General features: G+C 38.6%; 1 protein-coding gene across 2 annotated transcripts in view; it reads right to left on the bottom strand.

Annotated features, from left to right (window-relative positions):
• The window catches only part of LOC104659883 (contactin-associated protein-like 3), a 243,106-nt gene that overhangs the window by 102,361 nt on the left and 120,402 nt on the right, over positions 1–20,343 (bottom strand). For both annotated transcript variants that reach the window (XM_010360050.2, XM_010360049.2), the window contains exon 4: positions 14,840–14,987. In XM_010360050.2, coding sequence (XP_010358352.2) covers positions 14,840–14,987 — 148 coding nt within the window. The remainder of the gene's footprint in view (positions 1–14,839; positions 14,988–20,343) is intronic.

The raw sequence follows: 20,343 nt of genomic DNA, 5'->3' as shown, positions 1-20,343 counted from the left end.
ATGAGTTAATATTTGTACTTTACAACAGTGCTGGGCACATGGGGTGCCCTCAGTGGACATCTGCCTCATTATTACTGTCAGGGCACTGGGCAGAGAAAAGAGGTGGAAATTAGTTTAAAACAGCACATACGGGATTTATGGGAAAGTAGACAGCTTAAAATGATAGCAGATTTAAGTTCTGAAGGACCTAGGAAATCTTCCGTTTCTATCAGGAAGAAGAGATTTACAGCCGTTCATCCACAGTTACACAGCTCGTTCTCTGCCAGCCAGCTTGTTCCTGGGCTGACTCACTTCAATCACTGGTGACCTCAATCTTACTCAGAAGTATTAATATGTCTGTCTCATTTTCTCGTGTTAAAGGACCATGAGAGTTTTCAAATGATACTTGAAGATTATTGGTGCAATTATAATGTCTTCGCCACGCTTCCTCAAAGAATACCGGAAGAGCTGGCCGGGCGCGGTGGCTCAAGCCTGTAATCCCAGCACTTTGGGAGGCCGAGACGGGTGGATCGCGAGGTCAGGAGATCGAGACCATCCTGGCTAACACGGCGAAACCCCGTCTCTACTAAAAAATACAAAAAACTAGCCGGGCGAGTTGGCGGGTGCCTGTAGTCCCAGCTACTTGGGAGGCTGAGGCAGGAGAATGGCGTAAACCCGGGAGGCGGAGCTTGCAGTGAGCTGAGATCCGGCCACTGCACTCCAGCCTGGGCGACAGAGCGAGACTCCGTCTCAAAAAAAAAAAAAAAAAAAAAAAAAAAAAAAAAAAAAAAAAAAAAAAAAAAAAAAAAAGAATACCGGAAGAGCTAAGAACAGATGCGTTCACAAAGTTCCCGAATGCTAATTCTTGTAAGATAAAGAACTTTGCCATACAAAATACGCACATGTCTAGGAAGAACTGTGTCAGAAGTAATTTTGCTAAGATGTGTTATGTCCTAATTTATACAGCTAATATTCACTGAAAGCCTTCCATATGCTAGGTGAAAGATAAAAATGCAAAAGGCAATGAATTACTTTTAAGGAGCGCACAGTATAGAAAAAAGGACATATAATCCTGAAATATGGTTGTTTCTGCCACATTCACTGTGATGCTTCTATAAACAGGCATCTGGTCCAGAACGACTTCTAAGAAAGGATAAGGAAGGAGTCTACCTGCTTTAGACTCCTGCAAAGTATGAAGTCTCTGAAAAGCTAACGTAAGTAATTTTGAGTTGCTATTTCCTTTATTTCCTTACACTATATTTTACCTTCATATCTTACTTTTGTTAGAAACAGAGACTCACTCTGTTGCCCACGCTGTAGTGCAGTGGTACCTTCATAGCTCACTGCAGCCTTGAACTCCTGGGATCGAGTGATCCTCCAGCCTCAGCCTCCCAAGTAGCTGGGACTACAGGCATGCACTACAATGCTGGCTAATTTTTAAATTTTTTTCTAGAGATGGGGTCTCACTATGGTGCCAAGGCTGGTCTGGAATTCCTGGGCTTAAGTAATCTGCCCGCCTCAGCTTCACAAAGTGCTGGGATTACAGGCATGAGCCACCCCTCCTGGCCTCCTTTCACATTTTCCACACACAGAATGTACTCTTACCTCTGGCTTCTCATTACTACTTTTCTGCTTCTCACTGTCATTCTAAGCACAGGCATATCATCCCCATCTTACCTTGCACTGCCTTTTCAGGAGAAACACATCAACATTGAGAGGAAAATATTGTTTGAAAACAGCAAGATTCTATAGGGTACAAACACTGACGTCTTACAAAAGAAAAAAAAAAAAAACACTATTCCACAGAAATTTTCTTCAAGTGTTCTATCAGCCACCCTCATTCAGATCGACTAGGAGTGATCACTTGGAGACTTTAGAACGTGAGCCTCAACCAGACCAGGAATCAGGATTTCTGTGGGTGAGACCTGGGGGTTTGCATATTTAATAAGCTAACTAGGTAGCTGTGATGACACGAAGGCTTCAGGATGATTTATCAGGAATAATGGGCAAATTACAGTTTACTCTCTAAATAAATTGAATATTAATTCCAATATGGGGCCAGGCGCAGTGGCCCACACTGTAATCCCAGCACTTTGGGAGGCAAAGGTGGGCGGATCATTTGAGGTCAGGAGTTCAAGACCAGCCTGGCCAACACGGTAAAATCCCATCTACTAAAAATACAAAAAAATCAGCCGGGTGTGGTGGTGCACGCCTGTAATCTCAGCTACTTAGAAGCCTGAGATGGGAGAACAGCTTGAACCCAGGAGGCAGAGGTTGCAGTGAACCAAGATCATACCACTGCACTCCAGCCTGGGCGACAGAGAGAGACTCTCTCAAACAAAACAAAGAACTCCACAATTCCAATATGGAAACATGAATACCATTTTCACAGAGTTATAATTTATATTCAATAATTTAAGGTTACAGTTCAATGAGTTTTAACAAATATATATACCTAAGTTATTGCCAAAAAATCAAGGTATAGGCAATTTCATATCAACTCACTAATTTTGCCATTTGTATCAAACCCCCAACACTGTCACCCAGACCCAGACCCAGGAAACCAGTGATCTACATTCTGTAACTACAGGTTAGTTCTGTCAGTTCCAAAATGTCATAGAATTGTATAATGTGTATGTATTCTTTTGTGTCTGGGTTCCTTTGCTAAGTGTAATGTTTCTGAGATACATGCATGCTGTTGCACACATCAACAGTCTGTTCTTTCTTATAGCTTGGGGTATTCAACTGCTTGACAACTTGTTTATCCATCTACCTGCTGATAGACATTTGGACCGTTTCCAGGTTTAAATGTTATAAATATAACTGCTAGGAACATTCACACATACATCTTTGTGTTGTCATATGCATTCATTTCTCCCAGGTAAATACATGGGAGTGGAATTGCTGAGTTATATGTTAAGTGTATATTTAGCTTAGAAGAATGCCAGATAGTTTTCCAAAGTGATAGTATCATTTTCACATTTCCCACCAGCAATGTATGAGAATTCCATAGCTTTGCCAAACACTTGGTGTTTTCAAAACTCTTTGTAATTCTAGCCATTCTGCTAGGTGTATAGTGGTTTCTCATTGTGATTTTTAAAATTTCTCTAAAGACTAGTGATGATTCCTTTTAATATAATAATAAGTTAGAATAGGTGTATTGGGATTCTGTAGATCAATTTGGGGAGGATAAGAATACTGAATCCTGCAATCGGTGAATACACAAAGCTTTCCTCAGAAATATTTGCCTTTATTCACTCACATACATTCTTTCCTTCTGGGCATAATAAGAGGAACTTAGGGAAAACATGTCTTGGTTCTACATTCTCAGTAAAGACCTTGATCTCTCTCTCTAATTTTCATGCATGATCTCTCCTCTCTATTTCTTTTCTTTCCTCTCTCTTTTCTCCTTCTCCCATTTCCTGGTAAAGATAAACAGTCGACTACACAGAGTCTGGAATCCTCTGTGAGTAGGCTCACATTCCAGTTCTTCAACTTACTTATTTCTGATGGACATGGATTTACTTTTTCATCTTATTTTGGGTTTCTATTTATTTTACTTTTTTATTAAAACATTTTCTTTTTTTTTTTTTTTGAGACAGTGTCTCACTCTGTCACCCAGGCTGGAGTGCAGTGGCATGATCTTGGCTCACTGCAGCCTTGACCTCCCTGGGATCAAGCGATCCTCACACCTCAGCCTACTGAGTAGCTGGGACTACAGGCACACACCACCATGTTCAGATAATTTTTGTAATTTTTGTAGAGATGGAGTTTTTGCTATGTTGCCCAGGCTAGGCAATCAAGCAATCTGCCTGCCTTGGCCTTCTAAAGTGCTGGGATTACAGGAATGAGCCACTGTGACCAGCTTTATTTACTTTTTAAAAATATTTGTTGAAATTTAAATAGCACTTTAGTATTTTACAGAAAAATTTTCCAAAATATTAAGTACACTGTATTATAAACACATTATTACATGAAAAAATCACATACACTTTGTTTTCTTCAATACATTTCCCATGGCATTAAAAGAATGCAGTTATATTTTCAGTTATGACAAGCAAACATTCAGAAGACCACACTTCCTACCAAGGACAAGTAGAAAATGTGTATCAAGTAAAGTTTAAATCATCTTCTTGAAAGTTTTAAAGATCTACTAGGACTGCTAGGACTTGAGAATGTAAAGATCTTAGAAGACAAGCTCAGAACACTCTTTCTGCTTTTATCTTTGAAGCACTGGTCAATTCCGAAGCAGCAATGGGCAAGAAACAAGGTGGTCAAGCAGAAAGTGAACAGGACAGCTATGAGGCTGGGTCATGAAGCAGGGGTCGCTGTAGACTCATCATAATTAGGAGTCAGATGGCAGAATTCAGAGATTTTCAAAGAAACATTTTGGTAAAAGCCCTCAAATCCCAGTTGGGACTCCTGAAGCACTGTACTCCAGATATAAGATATCAACTAGGCCTCATGGGGACTGAGGCGCTGCACTGAGTCAGCTAAATGCTTATTTGAATTAAGATCTGTGCCTAATCTAGAAGCCTATCGGAGGCTGGGCTGGGGATTCTCTGGGGGATCATTTTGTCTTCTCTAGCCTCTACAGATTTTTGTCCAAAATGTCCAGAATTCAGCCAAAATTATCAAGACATCAAAACAGAAACAAGACAAAAACGAGACAATGGAAAAGATCAAGAGATAATCCAGATATTGAAGTTAACTAAAAATCTTTAAAATAACTGTGATTAATATTTCCAAGAAGATAGACAGCAAGATAAGGAATTTCACTAGAATATATCAATAGAAATTGCAAAACTGAAAATTGCAGTAACTAAAATGAATAACTCATTGGTATATTTAACCATAGACTGGCCATAGCAGAAGATCTGATTAGTAGCATAGAAGATAAAGCAGTACGCAATGTCTAGACTGTGGCGTAAATAGAAAGGATGAAAGAGGAGAGGGAGAGAGAGAGGAAGGGGGAGGGGGTAGAGAGAGAAAGAAAGAAAATAAGACACAAACATCTCAGACAGACGTAATTAGAGTCCCAGAAAGGAGGAAAGGAAATGCGAGGCAGAGGCAATATTTTGAAGAAATAACGGTGAAGAATTACTCAATCTAATAATCAATTCATAGAAAAAGGAAATTCAGTGAAATCCAAAGAGGACAAATTCAATGAAAACGAAAATAGCTACATCAAGGTAAAACTGCTGAAAATCAAAGACAAAGAATAAATTCTCAAAAGTAACCAGAAGAAAAATACACATTTCCCTTATAGGATAAAAATCAATTGCCTATTGATTTCTTAATAAACATCATGAAAACACTAGAGTGCCATTTTTAAAAGGCCAAAATAACTACAGACCGTATCTTCCAGTAAGCTGAAATAGCCTTCAAAAATTCATATAAAATAAACACAATTTTCAAGCTATATGACAAAAGCTATATGACAATTTATTACCAGTAGAACTGGGCTAAGACAAATATTAAAAGGAGTCTTTCTAGCTGAAAGAATTTGTTTCAGAAAGAGCATGAAAATGCAAAGAAGGTAAATATGTGAGTAAATTCAAGTGAATACCGATTGCAAAAAAATTATAATATTAAATTTTGTGATTTAAAAATAAAAAAATACATACATGTATGTATGAAACTAAAATGTGTCAAGATAGCACAAGGTTGGAGGGGTTTAATTAACATAAGTTGTACTTAAATCCTAGTATTGTTTGGAAAGTGATAAAAGTAGTAGTTCAAGTACCTAGGGGAACAAAATTAAAACAGGAAACAATAGGGGAAAAACTGGAAAAATTAAACTTGATTAACTCAAAAGAAGAGGAGAGAAAGAGGAGTATAAAACAAATGAATCAAATATAAAACAGAGCGTAACATGTCATCTACAGTTTCACATATGTCAGTAATTACATCTAATATAAGTGGACTAAATATACCAACTAAAACTCAATGATTTCCAGACTGGGTTTAAATAATAAAGAAAGAGTCCTTACATATGAAGACAAAAAGTTTGAAAGGAAAGAATGGAAAAAATATTCCATGAAAACACTAACCAAAAGAAATCTGGTATAGCTATATAGTACTATCATTAGAGAATGCAGACTTACAGGCAGGAGGCATTATTAGAAATAAACAAGGATATTTCATAATTACAAAAAATCAATTTTAAGGAAGATAAAACAATTTCCAATCTATATGCATTTAATGAAACAGCTTCAAAATATGTAAAGTATTTACCTCTCTTCATTTTACTGGAATTCATAGTTCAGGCATGCTTATATCAGGGTAATGGTAGACACAGAGGAGGACAGTGGATACACCGTAGACTCGACTCTGCCTACGATTAGCCAAAGCAAGTCACATGGCCGGCTCAAAAATCAGGGGGCAGGGAAGCATACGCCACTCACGGGCGCTGGCAAGGGACAGGTACACAATTGGTGCCAGTGATGCAAACTAGCACAGCATGTATACGTAAAAAGTGATAGAACAATTAAAGGAACTTTAGAGAGGTAGGTAGTTCTAACTTCATTAGCACACCAATGAAGCAACACAAACTTGGAGCATCTCAGGAGTTATGAAAATTTCCCATGTCTCAAATTCTAATCAAGGACAGGTAAAATTTTCAAAGGGAGAAAATAAAAATTGCTTCTTTTGTCCAGTCACTATTTATTTTGTTTTATTGGAAACCTCCACTTGCCATCTGTTGTTCCTACAGAAAACAGTACAGCACTCAGTTAATCCATATGAAACTGCTAATATTCAACTGTATTTGATCTAAAAACTTGGGAAATATATGGTTCAACCTAATTAGTGAAGCTAGAATGATAAATAAGAAGAGGACTGATTGGTAATAGCATAGCTACATAAGACAGAGTCTGAATGACATACAAAACTATTTGAAGACTAAGTGATAAGAAAATGTAACAGAAAATGTATGAATAAAGAATTACCTATGAGTAACAAAAAATGATTTTCCCTTGGGACATTATAAAAGAAATCTTCATGAAAAGAACAGTTTAGAATTCTGTTAATTAGTCTAAAATTCTCTTTTTTTGTTGTGTCTCTGCCAGGCTTTGGTATCAGGATGATGTTGGCCTCATAAAATGAGTTAGGGAGGATTCCCTCTTTTTCTATTGATTGGAATAGTTTCAGAAGGAATGGTACCAGCTCCTCCTTGTACCTCTGGTAGAATTCAGCTGTGAATCCATCTGGTCCTGGACTTTTTTTGGTGGGTAGGCTATTAATTGTTGCCTCAATTTCAGAGCCTGCTATTGGTCTATTCAGGGATTCAACTTCTTCCTGGTTTAGCCTTGGGAGAGTGTAAGTGTCCAGGAAATTATCCATTTCTTCTAGATTTTCTAGTTGATTTGCGTAGAGGCGTTTATAGTATTCTCTGATGGTTGTTTGTATTTCTGTGGGGTCAGTGGTGATATCCCCTTTATCAATTTTTATTGCGTCTATTTGATTCCTCTCTCTTTTCTTCTTTATTAGCCTTGCTAGCGGTCTGTCAATTTTGTTGATGTTTTCAAAAAACCAACTCCTGGATTCAGTGATTTTTTGGAGGGTTTTTTGTGTCTCTATCTCCTTCAGTTCGGCTCTGATCTTAGTTATTTCTTGCCTTCTGCTAGCTTTTGAATGTGTTTGCTCTTGCCTCTCTAGTACCAATATCCCTGATGAACATCGATGCAAAAATCCTCAGTAAAATACTGGCAAAACGGATTCAGCAGCACATCAAAAAGCTTATCCACCATGATCAAGTGGGCTTCATCCCTGGGATGCAAGGCTGGTTCAACATTCGCAAATCAATAAATGTAATCCAGCATATAAACAGAACCAAAGACAAGAACCACATGATTATCTCAATAGATGCAGTAAAGGCTTTTGAAAAAATTCAACAGCCCTTCATGCTAAAAACGCTCAATAAATTCGGTATTGATGGAACGTACCTCAAAATAATAAGAGCTATTTATGACAAACCCACAGCTCATATCATACTGAATGGGCAAAAACTGGAAAAATTCCCTTTGAAAACCGGCACAAGATAGGGATGCCCTCTCTCACCACTCCTATTCAACATAGTGTTGGAAGTTCTGGCTAGGGCAATCAGGCAAGAGAAAGAAATCAAGGGTATCCAGTTAGGAAAAGAAGAAGTCAAATTGTCCCTGTTTGCAGATGACATGATTGTATATTTAGAAAACCCCATCGTCTCAGCCCAAAATCTCCTTAAGCTGATAAGCAACTTCAGCAAAGTCTCAGGATACAAAATTAATGTGCAGAAATCACAAGCATTCTTATACACCAGTAACAGACAAGCAGAGAGCCAAATCAGGAATGAACTTCCATTCACAATTGCTTCAAAGAGAATAAAATACCTAGGAATCCAGCTTACAAGGGATGTAAAGGACCTCTTCAAGGAGAACTACAAACCACTGCTCAGTGAAATAAAAGAGGACACAAACAAATGGAAGAACATTCCATGCTCATGGATAGGAAGAATCAATATCGTGAAAATGGCCATATTGCCCAAGGTTATTTATAGATTCAATGCCATCCCCATCAAGCTACCAATGAGTTTCTTCACAGAGTTGGAAAAAACTGCTTTAAAGTTCATATGGAACCAAAAAAGAGCCCGCATTGCCAAGACAATCCTAAGTCAAAAGGACAAAGCTGGAGGTGTCACGCTACTTGACTTCAAACTATACTACAAGGCTACAGTAACCAAAACAGCATGGTACTGGTACCAAAACAGAGATATAGACCAATGGAACAGAACAGAGTCCTCAGAAATAATACCGCACATCTACAGCCATCTGATCTTTGACAAACCTGAGAGAAACAAGAAATGGGGAAAGGATTCCCTATTTAATAAATGGTGCTGGGAAAATTGGCTAGCCATAAGTAGAAAGCTGAAACTGGATCCTTTCCTTACCCCTTATACGAAGATTAATTCAAGATGGATTAGAGACTTAAATGTTAGACCTAATACCATAAAAACCCTAGAAGAAAACCTAGGTAGTACCATTCAGGACATAGGCATGGGCAAGGACTTCATGTCTAAAACACCAAAAGCAACGGCAGCAAAAGCCAAAATTGACAAATGGGATCTCATTAAACTAAAGAGCTTTTGCACAGCAAAAGAAACTACCATCAGAGTGAACACGCAACCTACAGAATGGGAGAAAATTTTTGCAACCTACTTATCTGACAAAGGGCTAATATCCAGAATCTACAAAGAACTCAAACAAATATACAAGAAAAAAGCAAACAACCCCATCAAAAAGTGGGCAAAGGATATGAACAGACATTTCTCAAAAGAAGACATTCATACAGCCAACAGACACATGAAAAAATGCTCATCATCACTGGCCATCAGAGAAATGCAAATCAAAACCACAATGAGATACCATCTCACACCAGTTAGAATGGCAATCATTAAGAAGTCAGGAAACAACAGTTGTTGGAGAGGATGTGGAGAAACAGGAACACTTTTACACTGTTGGTGGGATTGTAAACTAGTTCAACCAGTATGGAAAACAGTATGGCAATTCCTCAAGGATCTAGAACTAGATGTACCATATGACCCAGCCATCCCACTACTGGGTATATACCCAAAGGATTATAAATTATTCTACTACAAAGACACATGCACACGTATGTTTATTGCGGCACTATTCACAATAGCAAAGACTTGGAATCAACCCAAATGTCCATCTGTGACAGACTGGATTAAGAAAATGTGGCACATATACACCATGGAATACTATGCAGCCATAAAAAAGGATGAGTTTGCGTCCTTTGTAGGGACATGGATGCAGCTGGAAACCATCATTCTTAGCAAACTATCACAAGAACAGAAAACCAAACACCGCATGTTCTCACTCATAGGTGGGAACTGAACAATGAGATCACTTGAACTCGGGAAGGGGAACATCACACACTGGGGACTATCATGGGGAGGGGGGAGGAGGGAAGGATTGTCTTGGGGAGTTATACATGATATAAATGATGAATTGATGGGTGCTGACGAGTTGATGGGTGCAGCACACCAACATGGCATAAGTATACATATGTAACAAACCTGCACGTTATGCACATGTACCCTAGAACTTAAAGTATAATAAAAAAAAAAAAAGAAAGAAAGTCTATGTTTTAGAAAAAAAAAAAAAAAAGAATTCTGTTAATTATCTGGGCTGTACTCCAAGTATTAACATTTTAGAAAAGAATCCACCACTCCCAGATGCCCTCCCCTATCAAATTTTCCACCATTAAGGGACAAAAAAGTGGTGAACCAAGCTCTTCTTGGTTATTTATGAAGTCAACCTTCAATAATACTTTCTTCATGAATTATTGCCCCTGACTTACAAAGGAATAGAAGCCCAATCTCAATTTAACAGAAACGTGAATCAGACAAAAGTCATGTTTGAGTATTACCTAGTGAAAATACTAACACAGTAGGATGGAGTGGAATGTAAGCCCTTAAAATCTGCACTAGTGGACTGGGAATTAAAGAGATGGAAAGGATACTAACCACTTGAGAAAACAACAGGAAGAGGACTGTTCTAGTTTTTCATTAATATCAAAGAAAGGGGAGTGATTTAAAGAACTCTGAAGCTAAGGATAATTAAAGGTGGCACGATAAAAAGGAGGAAGGCACAGAATCAAACACTAAATGTTTAAATACAATACAATACAATGCGGCTTGATGCCGTCTCTCTGAAAGGAGAAAAGCTGCTGCTGCCATCAATCAGTGTAGCAAGATGTCAAAACAAGTATCAACATAATTATCCTTTATAAAACCTCGGCAGTTATTACCCATCAAGAACATGGAATTGGTAGAGGACTGGAGTCCTCTCCTTGTCTCTGGTATTATTTGTAGCTCCTGCACTGCCAGACCTTGGTGTCTTCTCAGATTGCTCACTTGGAATATCTGGGTGTTAATAACTGCCTTCCTACTACATAAAGATGCATCAAATATCAGATGGAAGAATGGAAACATAACTGCAAAATCTTATATTTGCTATTTTTACTAGAGTTAGAATTTTTAATACTACACTTTATAACAATATAATCTCCAAGATACCTGCCTTACCTGGATGGCTAGTATAAGAGAGAAATAAATATCTGAAATTTGGATTCATGATTCGGATTTTGTTATCATCTATCAGACATTTTTCTGAATTGCTTCATTCATTCATTGACTCAATGCAAAGCTACGGTGCACTTAATATGTTCCTGGCTCTGTATTAGTTGCTGATGTTATAGCAATGAATGTGCCTTACCCTGGTGTAGCCTGAAGTCTAATGAGGAAGAAGGAAATTAGGCCTCAAATAAGACAAATACAGATACATTATAAAATGTGACTATAGCACATGAAGTCATATTATAGGCTTCCTGGGAAGTTATAATGAGGAACCAAATTCAGAGTGACGGCCTAGGAAGCATCATTTAAACTAAGATCCAAAGGAGGAGGAGTAAATACCCAGTTGAGAACATGAGGAAGGAGCATTTCAAGCAGGGGAGACCACAGGTGTAAAGGCTTTGAGTCAGTAAGAAGCTTGATACAATTGACAGTGGACAGGTAGCAGGTGATGACAGCAAGAGGTGGCACTGGAGACTTATCCAGGGACAAGCTCCTCCAGGCCTTGCTGGGAGTCTGGATGTTATTTTAGGAACAATGGAAAGCCACTGATGGTATTAAACAGGGACATAATTGTATTAGTTCAGCATTTGTAAAAGGTAACTTGAGTTGCAGTGTGGAGAATATAATGTAGTATGTCAGCTATGAGCAGACACAGAATCACCTAAGCTAGGAAGGCAATTTCCATATTCCGTGGGACACCAAGTTTAGATTAAGTCGGTAGTAGAGCTGGAGAGAGCTGAAATCATGCAAGGTGTAATGTGGAGGAAGAATACAGAATTTCGTGATTCACTGGACATGGAGGGCAAGGGAGACAGATGCGTCAAGGACTCACAGAGTTCTGGCATAAGAATCTGGGAGTTCCCTTTTGTTCTTGAGAGATGCCCTTGAAGGCCTGGACAGGCAGTAGAGCATAGGGAATTTATTTTTCTAAGTACACTGGGAAACAGTCCTAGGGTCTTGGGTGTGGCTTTAAGCATCTTTGAACAATCAAATGTGCGTGTTTTTCCACACAGGAATCATCCTGATTATTGTGTGGACTAAAAACTGGAAAGGTCAAGACCAGAGACGAACAGCTGATTTAGGAGGCTGGTGCTCATTTAGGCTAAGCTGGAGGGAAAGAGAGAAATTCAAAACATTTAGGAGACAGAATCGGGTTTCAGTCAAAAGGTGGCTGTTGGTATCGTTTTATAAGATGGAAGACAATGGAAAATGAGAAGACAGACAACTGAGTTTTAAGTGTTCACAGGGCCAGTGAAGAGAGGTTGGTACCAGAGGTTGGAGCTGGGTTGCAGATACATATTTGGAAGTTATCAGCCAGTGTGTAAATGCTACTGAAAACTCATGGAAGTGGATAAAAGGCTCAGAGAGAGCCTGGGAGCAGGACAGAAGACCTAGAACCAATCTGTGGATAATGTTAGCCTTTAAGGAGTGGCAGGAAGAGTAGCATGCAAAGGTGCATGGAAAACCAGGAGAGTAGAGGTGTCAAGAAGGGCCCGAGGCCATCTGTGCTCATGGCTTTATTCTGCACTTGAGCAGCAACTCTGGGAGAACCTACAACCTCTCCCCAGGCTAGAAGTGGAAATAGAGATGCATTCATAGACTAAGCCAGAAGTCTGTGAAAACACATACAGTTTAAAGGAATAATGAATCTATCATTGCAAATGAAGTGTAGAAAAGCTAATAAAACTAGGGTTCGGCAGTCTCAGGTACTCAGGAGGCTGAGGTGGGAGGATCCATGGGGCCCAGGGGTACACTATGACGATCAGGTGTCTGAACAAATTTTAGTAGCAAATAGTGATCTCTCCAAGCAGAGGACCACCAAGTTGCTTAAGGAGGAGTGAACTAGCCCAGCTCCCAAATGAAGCAGGTGAAGACTCCCGAGCTGATCAGCAGTGGGACTGTGCCTGTAGCCACTGCACTCCAGCCTGGGCAACACAGTGAGAACTTGCCTCTTAAAATAAAAATAAATTGATAAATACATAACTAGATAAATGGGAAGAGATGCTGCGTGGCAGGGATATTATAAGTCATTATAAGCAACATTCTAGAAAACAAACAGGGCAGTGGAAATGCAAATGAAAATACCGAAACTACCATTATTAACATTAAGTCCTAAAGGATTATATTACTGTCAACAATAAAAATAAAATTACCATACTTGAACAAGTATTGTTCTAAGGAAAAAAAGACAACATAGATGTCCACTTGTTCTAAATAATTACTTTTAGTTAGTTAGCAATGGTCATATATTATCTGTCCGCATGTTTGGGTTTTTTTTACTAGTAGTCCCTTATGGCCAACAGCATATGTTTACAGAAGTTAATGGTGCCAGCAGATTGCATGGCAGCTGCACCGCCCACTGGCCCTTTCTGGAATCAGTTAAGGGGCTTTGATCTTCCTGGTACCAACCTCCCGCCCAAGGAACTGGAGTAATATCTCTTCATGAAGGAACATCAAGCTAATGGCAAATCCCATCAAAGAGCATGTTCTACTTTGAAGTCAGTAAACTTGAAGTTGTTTCAGAGTAATGAGAGGAGAAGGTAATTTCATAGCATCCAAGAGAAATTCTAAATATCAGACATCTCAGCCATTGAAACCGACAGTATAGTTGTAGGTCCCAGAAAAAAAACAGGGATATAAGGAAATGAACAATAAGTGGAAGAAAAAAGACTGTTGGTAAAGCAAAATCATTACATTTAGCCCTGCAGAAGTGTAAACACTAAAAAACAGAGGCAGAGTTAGGAAATTAACTGGGTTGTACATGGGTTAATAATAAAACAGAAATAATAGTATCCGAAACACTAAATGCTGCATGAATGACAGATGTTGTTATCATGCTTTAGAAAATTAATATTCTTCAGGGCTAAAGCTGTGACTAGGCAGAGAATGGGAGTGACTGTGTGTAAATGGTGTGATATGAACGTCTGGCCTGACCCAAGATGAAGCCACTTAAGACATTTCCATCCAGGCTACTCTTTGACTTGTTCTCCAGTTTTATACAGGAGTATTTTTAAATTTTATTCCATTTTGACAATAATTTTAAAGCATTTTTATGATAATGTAAAGAAAGAATACAAGTATGTTCTAGAACATCAAGTGGCAACTGTGTCACTGAGTACCACCAAATACTTTCACTGCCTGCTTTTTGTTTGTGTTATATTCATGTCGGCTCCATCCTTTCCACTTTTACAACAAGGAATAGATGAGAAAAGAGGCTGACTAAACACAGGCTCCCACCAAGTGAAGATCAAGTGAAGCAACAGCACGGTGTGCAAAAGAGGATGTTAGTAGAGAAAAACAGAGAACTAAGAGATTGCGAGAAATCACCCCACTGCCCCCAGTACCACTCCTGTTTTCCCAGACAGGGTATCATCTCAGCTTCAGAAAAATAGCATCATCTGTTGTTAGTTTGAATTGTATTAGTTTGATGAGATGCCTACCATATTGCAAGTACTTTGCTAAACTCTGGGAATCTAAAGACAGGTAAGTTTCATTTCATGTCCACCTCTAAATTCAACTATAAAAGACAGTAACTAAAGTCCATATTGTCATGAGAAGACACTAGAGGCTTTCCATAAAAACCAGTTCTACTTGCCCAGCTATTTAAAAAGACAGAAAAAGTCAAGTTCAACATTTCATGCCAACATTGGCTTTCACAGTGTGGCTTTGACAGAATCTCATGCTGACCTTGATTTCACACAGGGAATAAAGGCCACTTACTATATGCACATCCGTACACTTCGATCCGCATCCCAATCCTGCCCCTGGGGTTCCAGGCTAAAGGGAGAAAGCGCAGGAACCTGGCTTCAAAGGGAGGTTGGAGTCTGTAGTGCACCACACTGTCTGCGTTTGTGTTTCCTGGAAAACCCTAGGAGAAAACAGAGAAAGGGATCAATGTATCTGCAGGACGTACCATCTTCGTGTCGTCACCTCTCATGGCAATGAGCAATGTACGCTCGCTTTGCTCATATGCAAAAAGTTGCTGTTTTAAAGGAAACACTGCTAATGGTTAACAAGGATGTGATAACCTCTCCAGTCCCTGGATTAGTCACCATTGTCTACGTTTTCTTTATTTACAAGGTAGCTTAAATTTCATCCACACCATTAAAATGACTATAAACATGGTGACCTCCATGAAGTTCACTTTTCTAAAATGCTATCTCACAAATTCCTCCCTAATCAAGTGGTAAAGATGCTCACAAAAAGCCACATGACATAGCAGGGCAATCAAGCACCATGGTCACACGCAAAGGAGCTGCAGTGAGAATCCTGGAATCTGCAGTGAGATAGTTGGAAGGGACCTGGACATGATTCCAGCCCCACACCCTTAATTTGTAAATGAGAAACTACAGTCTAGGAAGAAGAAAGGACTCTCTGGAGGTAGGACAGCTATCACAGAGTGTGGGCAGGATTACATCTGGCTTTTATTTCAATGGCAGCATTCATTCCATGTTATCAGGCTGAATCCACTTCACAGCGAACACAGCTCCACGCACCTGTGGCCTGCTTCCCGGGAGTGTCAACAGGAGCACACTACCACTATCTGCTCCAGGGCAAAGGGGCGTGCTTTCACTCTTCACTCCATCTTGCTATCTGAACATAGGGAAGGATCAGAGTGCAAGCAAACAAAGTTGTTTTCGGTATTTTTTCATTGTTTTCAGATTTTTAAGAATATGGCATGTGTGAGAACAAGGAAAGGGTTAATGCTCTTTTGCACTAGAAGTGCTGTCACCTAACATGACTGGGGCACATAGTTAATATCTATGTATGGCACAGGCCAGCAGTTAGTTCAACCAAGAATCAAGAATGTTTCCTACCTAATTATTTTGCTTTACTAAAGAATGTAGCAGGCTTAGGGCCGGGCACATTTCCTCACGCCTGTAATCTCTGCACTTTGGGGGCTGAGTCGGGCGGATCATGAGGTCAGGAGATCTAGACCATCCTGGCTGACACGGTGAAACCCTGTCTCTACTAAAAATACAAAAAAAAATTAGCTGGGTATGGTGGCGGGCATCTGTAGTCCCAGCTACTCATGAGGCTGAGGCAGGAGAATGGTGTGAACCCGGGAGGTGGAGCTTGCAGTGAGCCGAGATCCCACCACAGCACTCTAGCCTGGGCGACAGTGCGAGACTCCATCTCAAAAAGAAAAGAAAAGAAAAGAAAAAAACAAAAACAAAAACAAAAACAAAAAAACAATGTACCAGGTTTAACAACAAAACAAAGAGAATGAAGATCAGCCTGCCTCGTATCAGACCACCAATGGGTCTCCCTGGGTATAAACACACGGAAATAAAAATATAGGAAATGCCTTAGTGAATGTGGTCAATTTTAAATGCTAGTGTAGATGTCAGAGTTGGTAATAGTTCATCTATTGCTAATTCATGCCAATTCCGAGATAATCGTTTCCCCTTTTTTTTTTTTTTTTTTTTTTGAGACAGGGTCTCACTTTGTCTTCCAGGCTGGAATGTAGTGGCACGATCTTGGCTCACTGCAACCTCTGCCTCCCAGATTCAAGCAATTCTCATGCCTCAGCCTCCCCAGTAGCTGGCATTACAGGAGCACGTCATGACACCTGGCTAATTTTTGTATTTTTAGTAGAGACGGGGTTTCGCCATGTTGGCCAGGCTGGTTTCAAACTCCCAGCCTCAAGTAATTTGCCCACCTGAACCTCCCAAAATGCTGGGATTACAGTCATTGAGCCACCATGACCAGCCAGAGATAATCATTTCACTTTTGTTCCAACTAAAGGGTCATGTACATCAACATTTTTTGAGTTAACAATCGCTATACCAACTTCAGGTAAAATATCTGCATACCCTCTGCACTCACAACCTTCTGTCTGGGCAGCCCAGGCTGACCTATATAAAAGAAGCCATATCCCAGCTCCACCACCTCCAACCCTGTTACTCTCTGCTGCAAGCTGCAGTTTCTTCATCGGTAAAATTGATCTTGAAGGACTGGAGCACTAATTGAGATAACACCTGGAAATGAATCAGCCCACCACCTGTGTGGAGGTGGCTGCCGTGATTGTGACCCAGGCTGGTCACTGTTGGCATGGTTGGTAGAGATGGTTGATCCATCAGACTCTGAATCCTTTTATTTGGGTTCTAATTTGAGTTTAACATCTAAGACATACAGCCAAACTAATACAGGAACATCAGATCCTATGAGCATTTTGACTCCAATGTTAAAATTCAGTTGCAGAATTAAAATCACATTTTTCCATAGCTGAATAAACTTCGTAAACTTCAGTAAAAACAATACAATAAAAACCTTTCAAAGGAACCCTATCAAAACAGAATTTTTTTCACCTTTATATGCCAAATGTTATTTCTTTCTCAATTTGTTTCTAAGTATAAACTCTGGAAAATATACTTCTGAGTGATGTGATAATAGCATCAAGTAGCAAAATAAAATTTAATGTCAATTTTTGCTTAATTAAAATAGATTAACATTTAAGCAACTTTAAATAGACATTATCTAATAGTTTATGAATAAGGCAGATGAGAAACATACTTTGCGACTTCAGAGATATCAATAAAAAATCAAACATTTATTACGTATGACTAAAATATATTTAAAAGTATATATGATGACATTAATGCATTTGAAATTTGAGAAATCACATTATTAATATCTTATATAGAATTATAACCAGCTTTATGGGATACCAAACAAACAAACCATTGTTCTTTAAAGATAGAGAAATTAAAGAGAATACATTTTGGGCAGGAAAGAGTTCTACTAGCATTTCACTGTCATAACATTCAGGGCTTATTATTGAAATAACCTTATCTATAACAATAAAATAATGTGTGTCTTAAAAATATGCAGTGAAGTCTCTTATTCATTATATTCAAAGTTTGCTTTGAGAGTTTCCAGAGCAGACATGAATTCACAGGTGAGCACATGACCACTACGGATAGGAAGAATTGGCGAACACAAAGGCCTATTCCTGCTTTGTTTTATTAAGATGGAAAAACGAAGCTTCCAGAAGGATAAGCCAGCTTTTATAGACATATGCAACCTTGAACAATTCTGCAGAGGCTTACATCTTCATTTTAGACATAAATAACAGAAGTTACAGCTCTGTGGAGAGGGTATAGAGAAGGGTTTTTGGAAGCCATAGTCCTTCAAATTCTTTTCTGTCTTAGCAGGCGTGTGACCTTGGGAGAAATGATCATCTTTCTTTGTAAAGTAGAAAAATTGTATCTATCTGGCAATCTTGGTAAGAATTAAACTAGTTAATGTATATAATGTATTTGTAAGATTATAAATCATTTTTTTTTACAGCATTCCTCTGCAATTTGTGTGTGTGTGTGTGTGTGTGGTGTGTTCATGTATGAAAGCTCCATCTTACTGAAAGACAGTCACTTAAGTTTGATGTGGATTCTCTGTCTTTGAGGGCATTCTAGCTAAGTATTACATTAAGTAATCAAAAATGAAGATTTTCAGATAAAATGATCAGTTTCCATAACATGTTCCCTAGGTATACGTGAAAGTGACTGAAACCTGTGGCTTGGAGTCCACTCACATGCTGGAAATAGGTTTCATAAGTAATTTAGGAATTAATGACATTACTGAAAAATTTTCAACACTCTACTTTGATTTTTAGCGGTCACATTAGCTAAATCTAACAGTCACAGTCAGTGATGCTGCTCATGTGATATCCTGGTCTGCAAAATGTTAAGCACATGGATATTTGTGGTTGAGTATGAAATACCCAGATTGACAGCCATCAGCAGAAAAAAATCTGTCAATGTTTAAGACTCATCAACAATTATTTTTAAGAAGACTGTTAGAAATTTATTTTTCCAAATGTGTCATTTTGCAATATCTGTTTTAGTGGATTTTTATCATCAAATCTTTATTTTAAATTAAGAGATACTGAATTTTAAAATAAGCATTAAATCTCTACTATGCATAGGGCCACCACTGTCCTATGCAATTTCACGCCTCAATTCAGTTAGTGCTCACAAAGATGTCAGAAAAGCTTATCTAAGAATGATGGTTTCCAGTTGCATCCATGTCGCTACAAAGGACTCAAACTCATCCTTTTTTATGGCTGCATAGTATTCCATGGTACATATGTGCCACATTTTCTTAATCCAGTCTGTCACTGATGGACATTTGGGTTGATTCCAAGTCTTTGCTATTGTGAATAGTGCCGCAATAAACATACGTGTGCATGTGTCTTTATAGCAGCATGATTTATAATCCTTTGGATCAAACACCGCATGTTCTCACTCATCGGTGGGAACTGAACAATGAGATCACCTGGACTCGGGAAGGGGAACATCACACACCGGGGCCTATCACGGGGAGGGGGGAGGGGGGAGGGATTGCATTGGGAGTTATACCTGATGTAAATGACGAGTTGATGGGTGCTGACGAGTTGATGGGTGCAGCACACCAACATGGCACAAGTATACATATGTAACAAACCTGCACGTTATGCACATGTACCTTGGAACTTAAAGTATAATAAAAATAAAAAATAAAAAAAAATAAGAAAAGCTTGTCTAAAAGAAATAGATTCTTCAGCAGCTTCAGTTTATTATTAGTTTCCCAAACACTCAAATGTACTACAAGAGATTCTTATTTTAATACGCTGTTATTATTTTAAGCTGTCTGTGTGTGGGGTAAGAAAGTGCCCGTGAGTCCTTGAGTTCTAATTCTGTTTCCTTAATGGCCAGACTGTGCTGATATTGGACACGAATTTTAGTGTTTGTAATCTCAGCTTCTTTATAAGTAACATGGGAATAATACTAACTGCTTTGCCCAATTATAGCTTGTTGGAAGATGTTTCTGTAGGTGACTTGAAAATTCTAAGGAACTATACAAATGAAAGATATTGTTAAGCTGCTCCCTGTGATGCCTGTTAACAAGATTATTTGATTAAGACACTTTGTTAATTATAAGTGTTGTATGAAGAAATTGTATTAACTCTAAGTATAGAGCATTAATATAATTACCATGACATATGCCCTAATATTTTATGAAGCAATTAAAATGTTTCTATAGATGATTAAAAATTAGCAGATTATCTTTATCACCTTAGTATGACTAGTACAATTCTATTTATGCAAAGAATTCATCAGTAAAAAGCAAAATGAAAGATATAAAACAATATATGTAAGTGTAAATTTGTGTGAACAAAAGAATTATAATTTTTAAAAGAATATGTACAAATAAAACCTACTGGACTGGGAAAATGTGAACCA

This window comes from Rhinopithecus roxellana, chromosome 16, assembly GCF_007565055.1.
Source record: "Rhinopithecus roxellana isolate Shanxi Qingling chromosome 16, ASM756505v1, whole genome shotgun sequence".
Classification (NCBI taxonomy): Eukaryota; Metazoa; Chordata; class Mammalia; order Primates; family Cercopithecidae; genus Rhinopithecus; species Rhinopithecus roxellana.
Note: the sequence above shows the minus strand (reverse complement) of the source record. Positions and strands in the feature narration are given on the sequence as shown.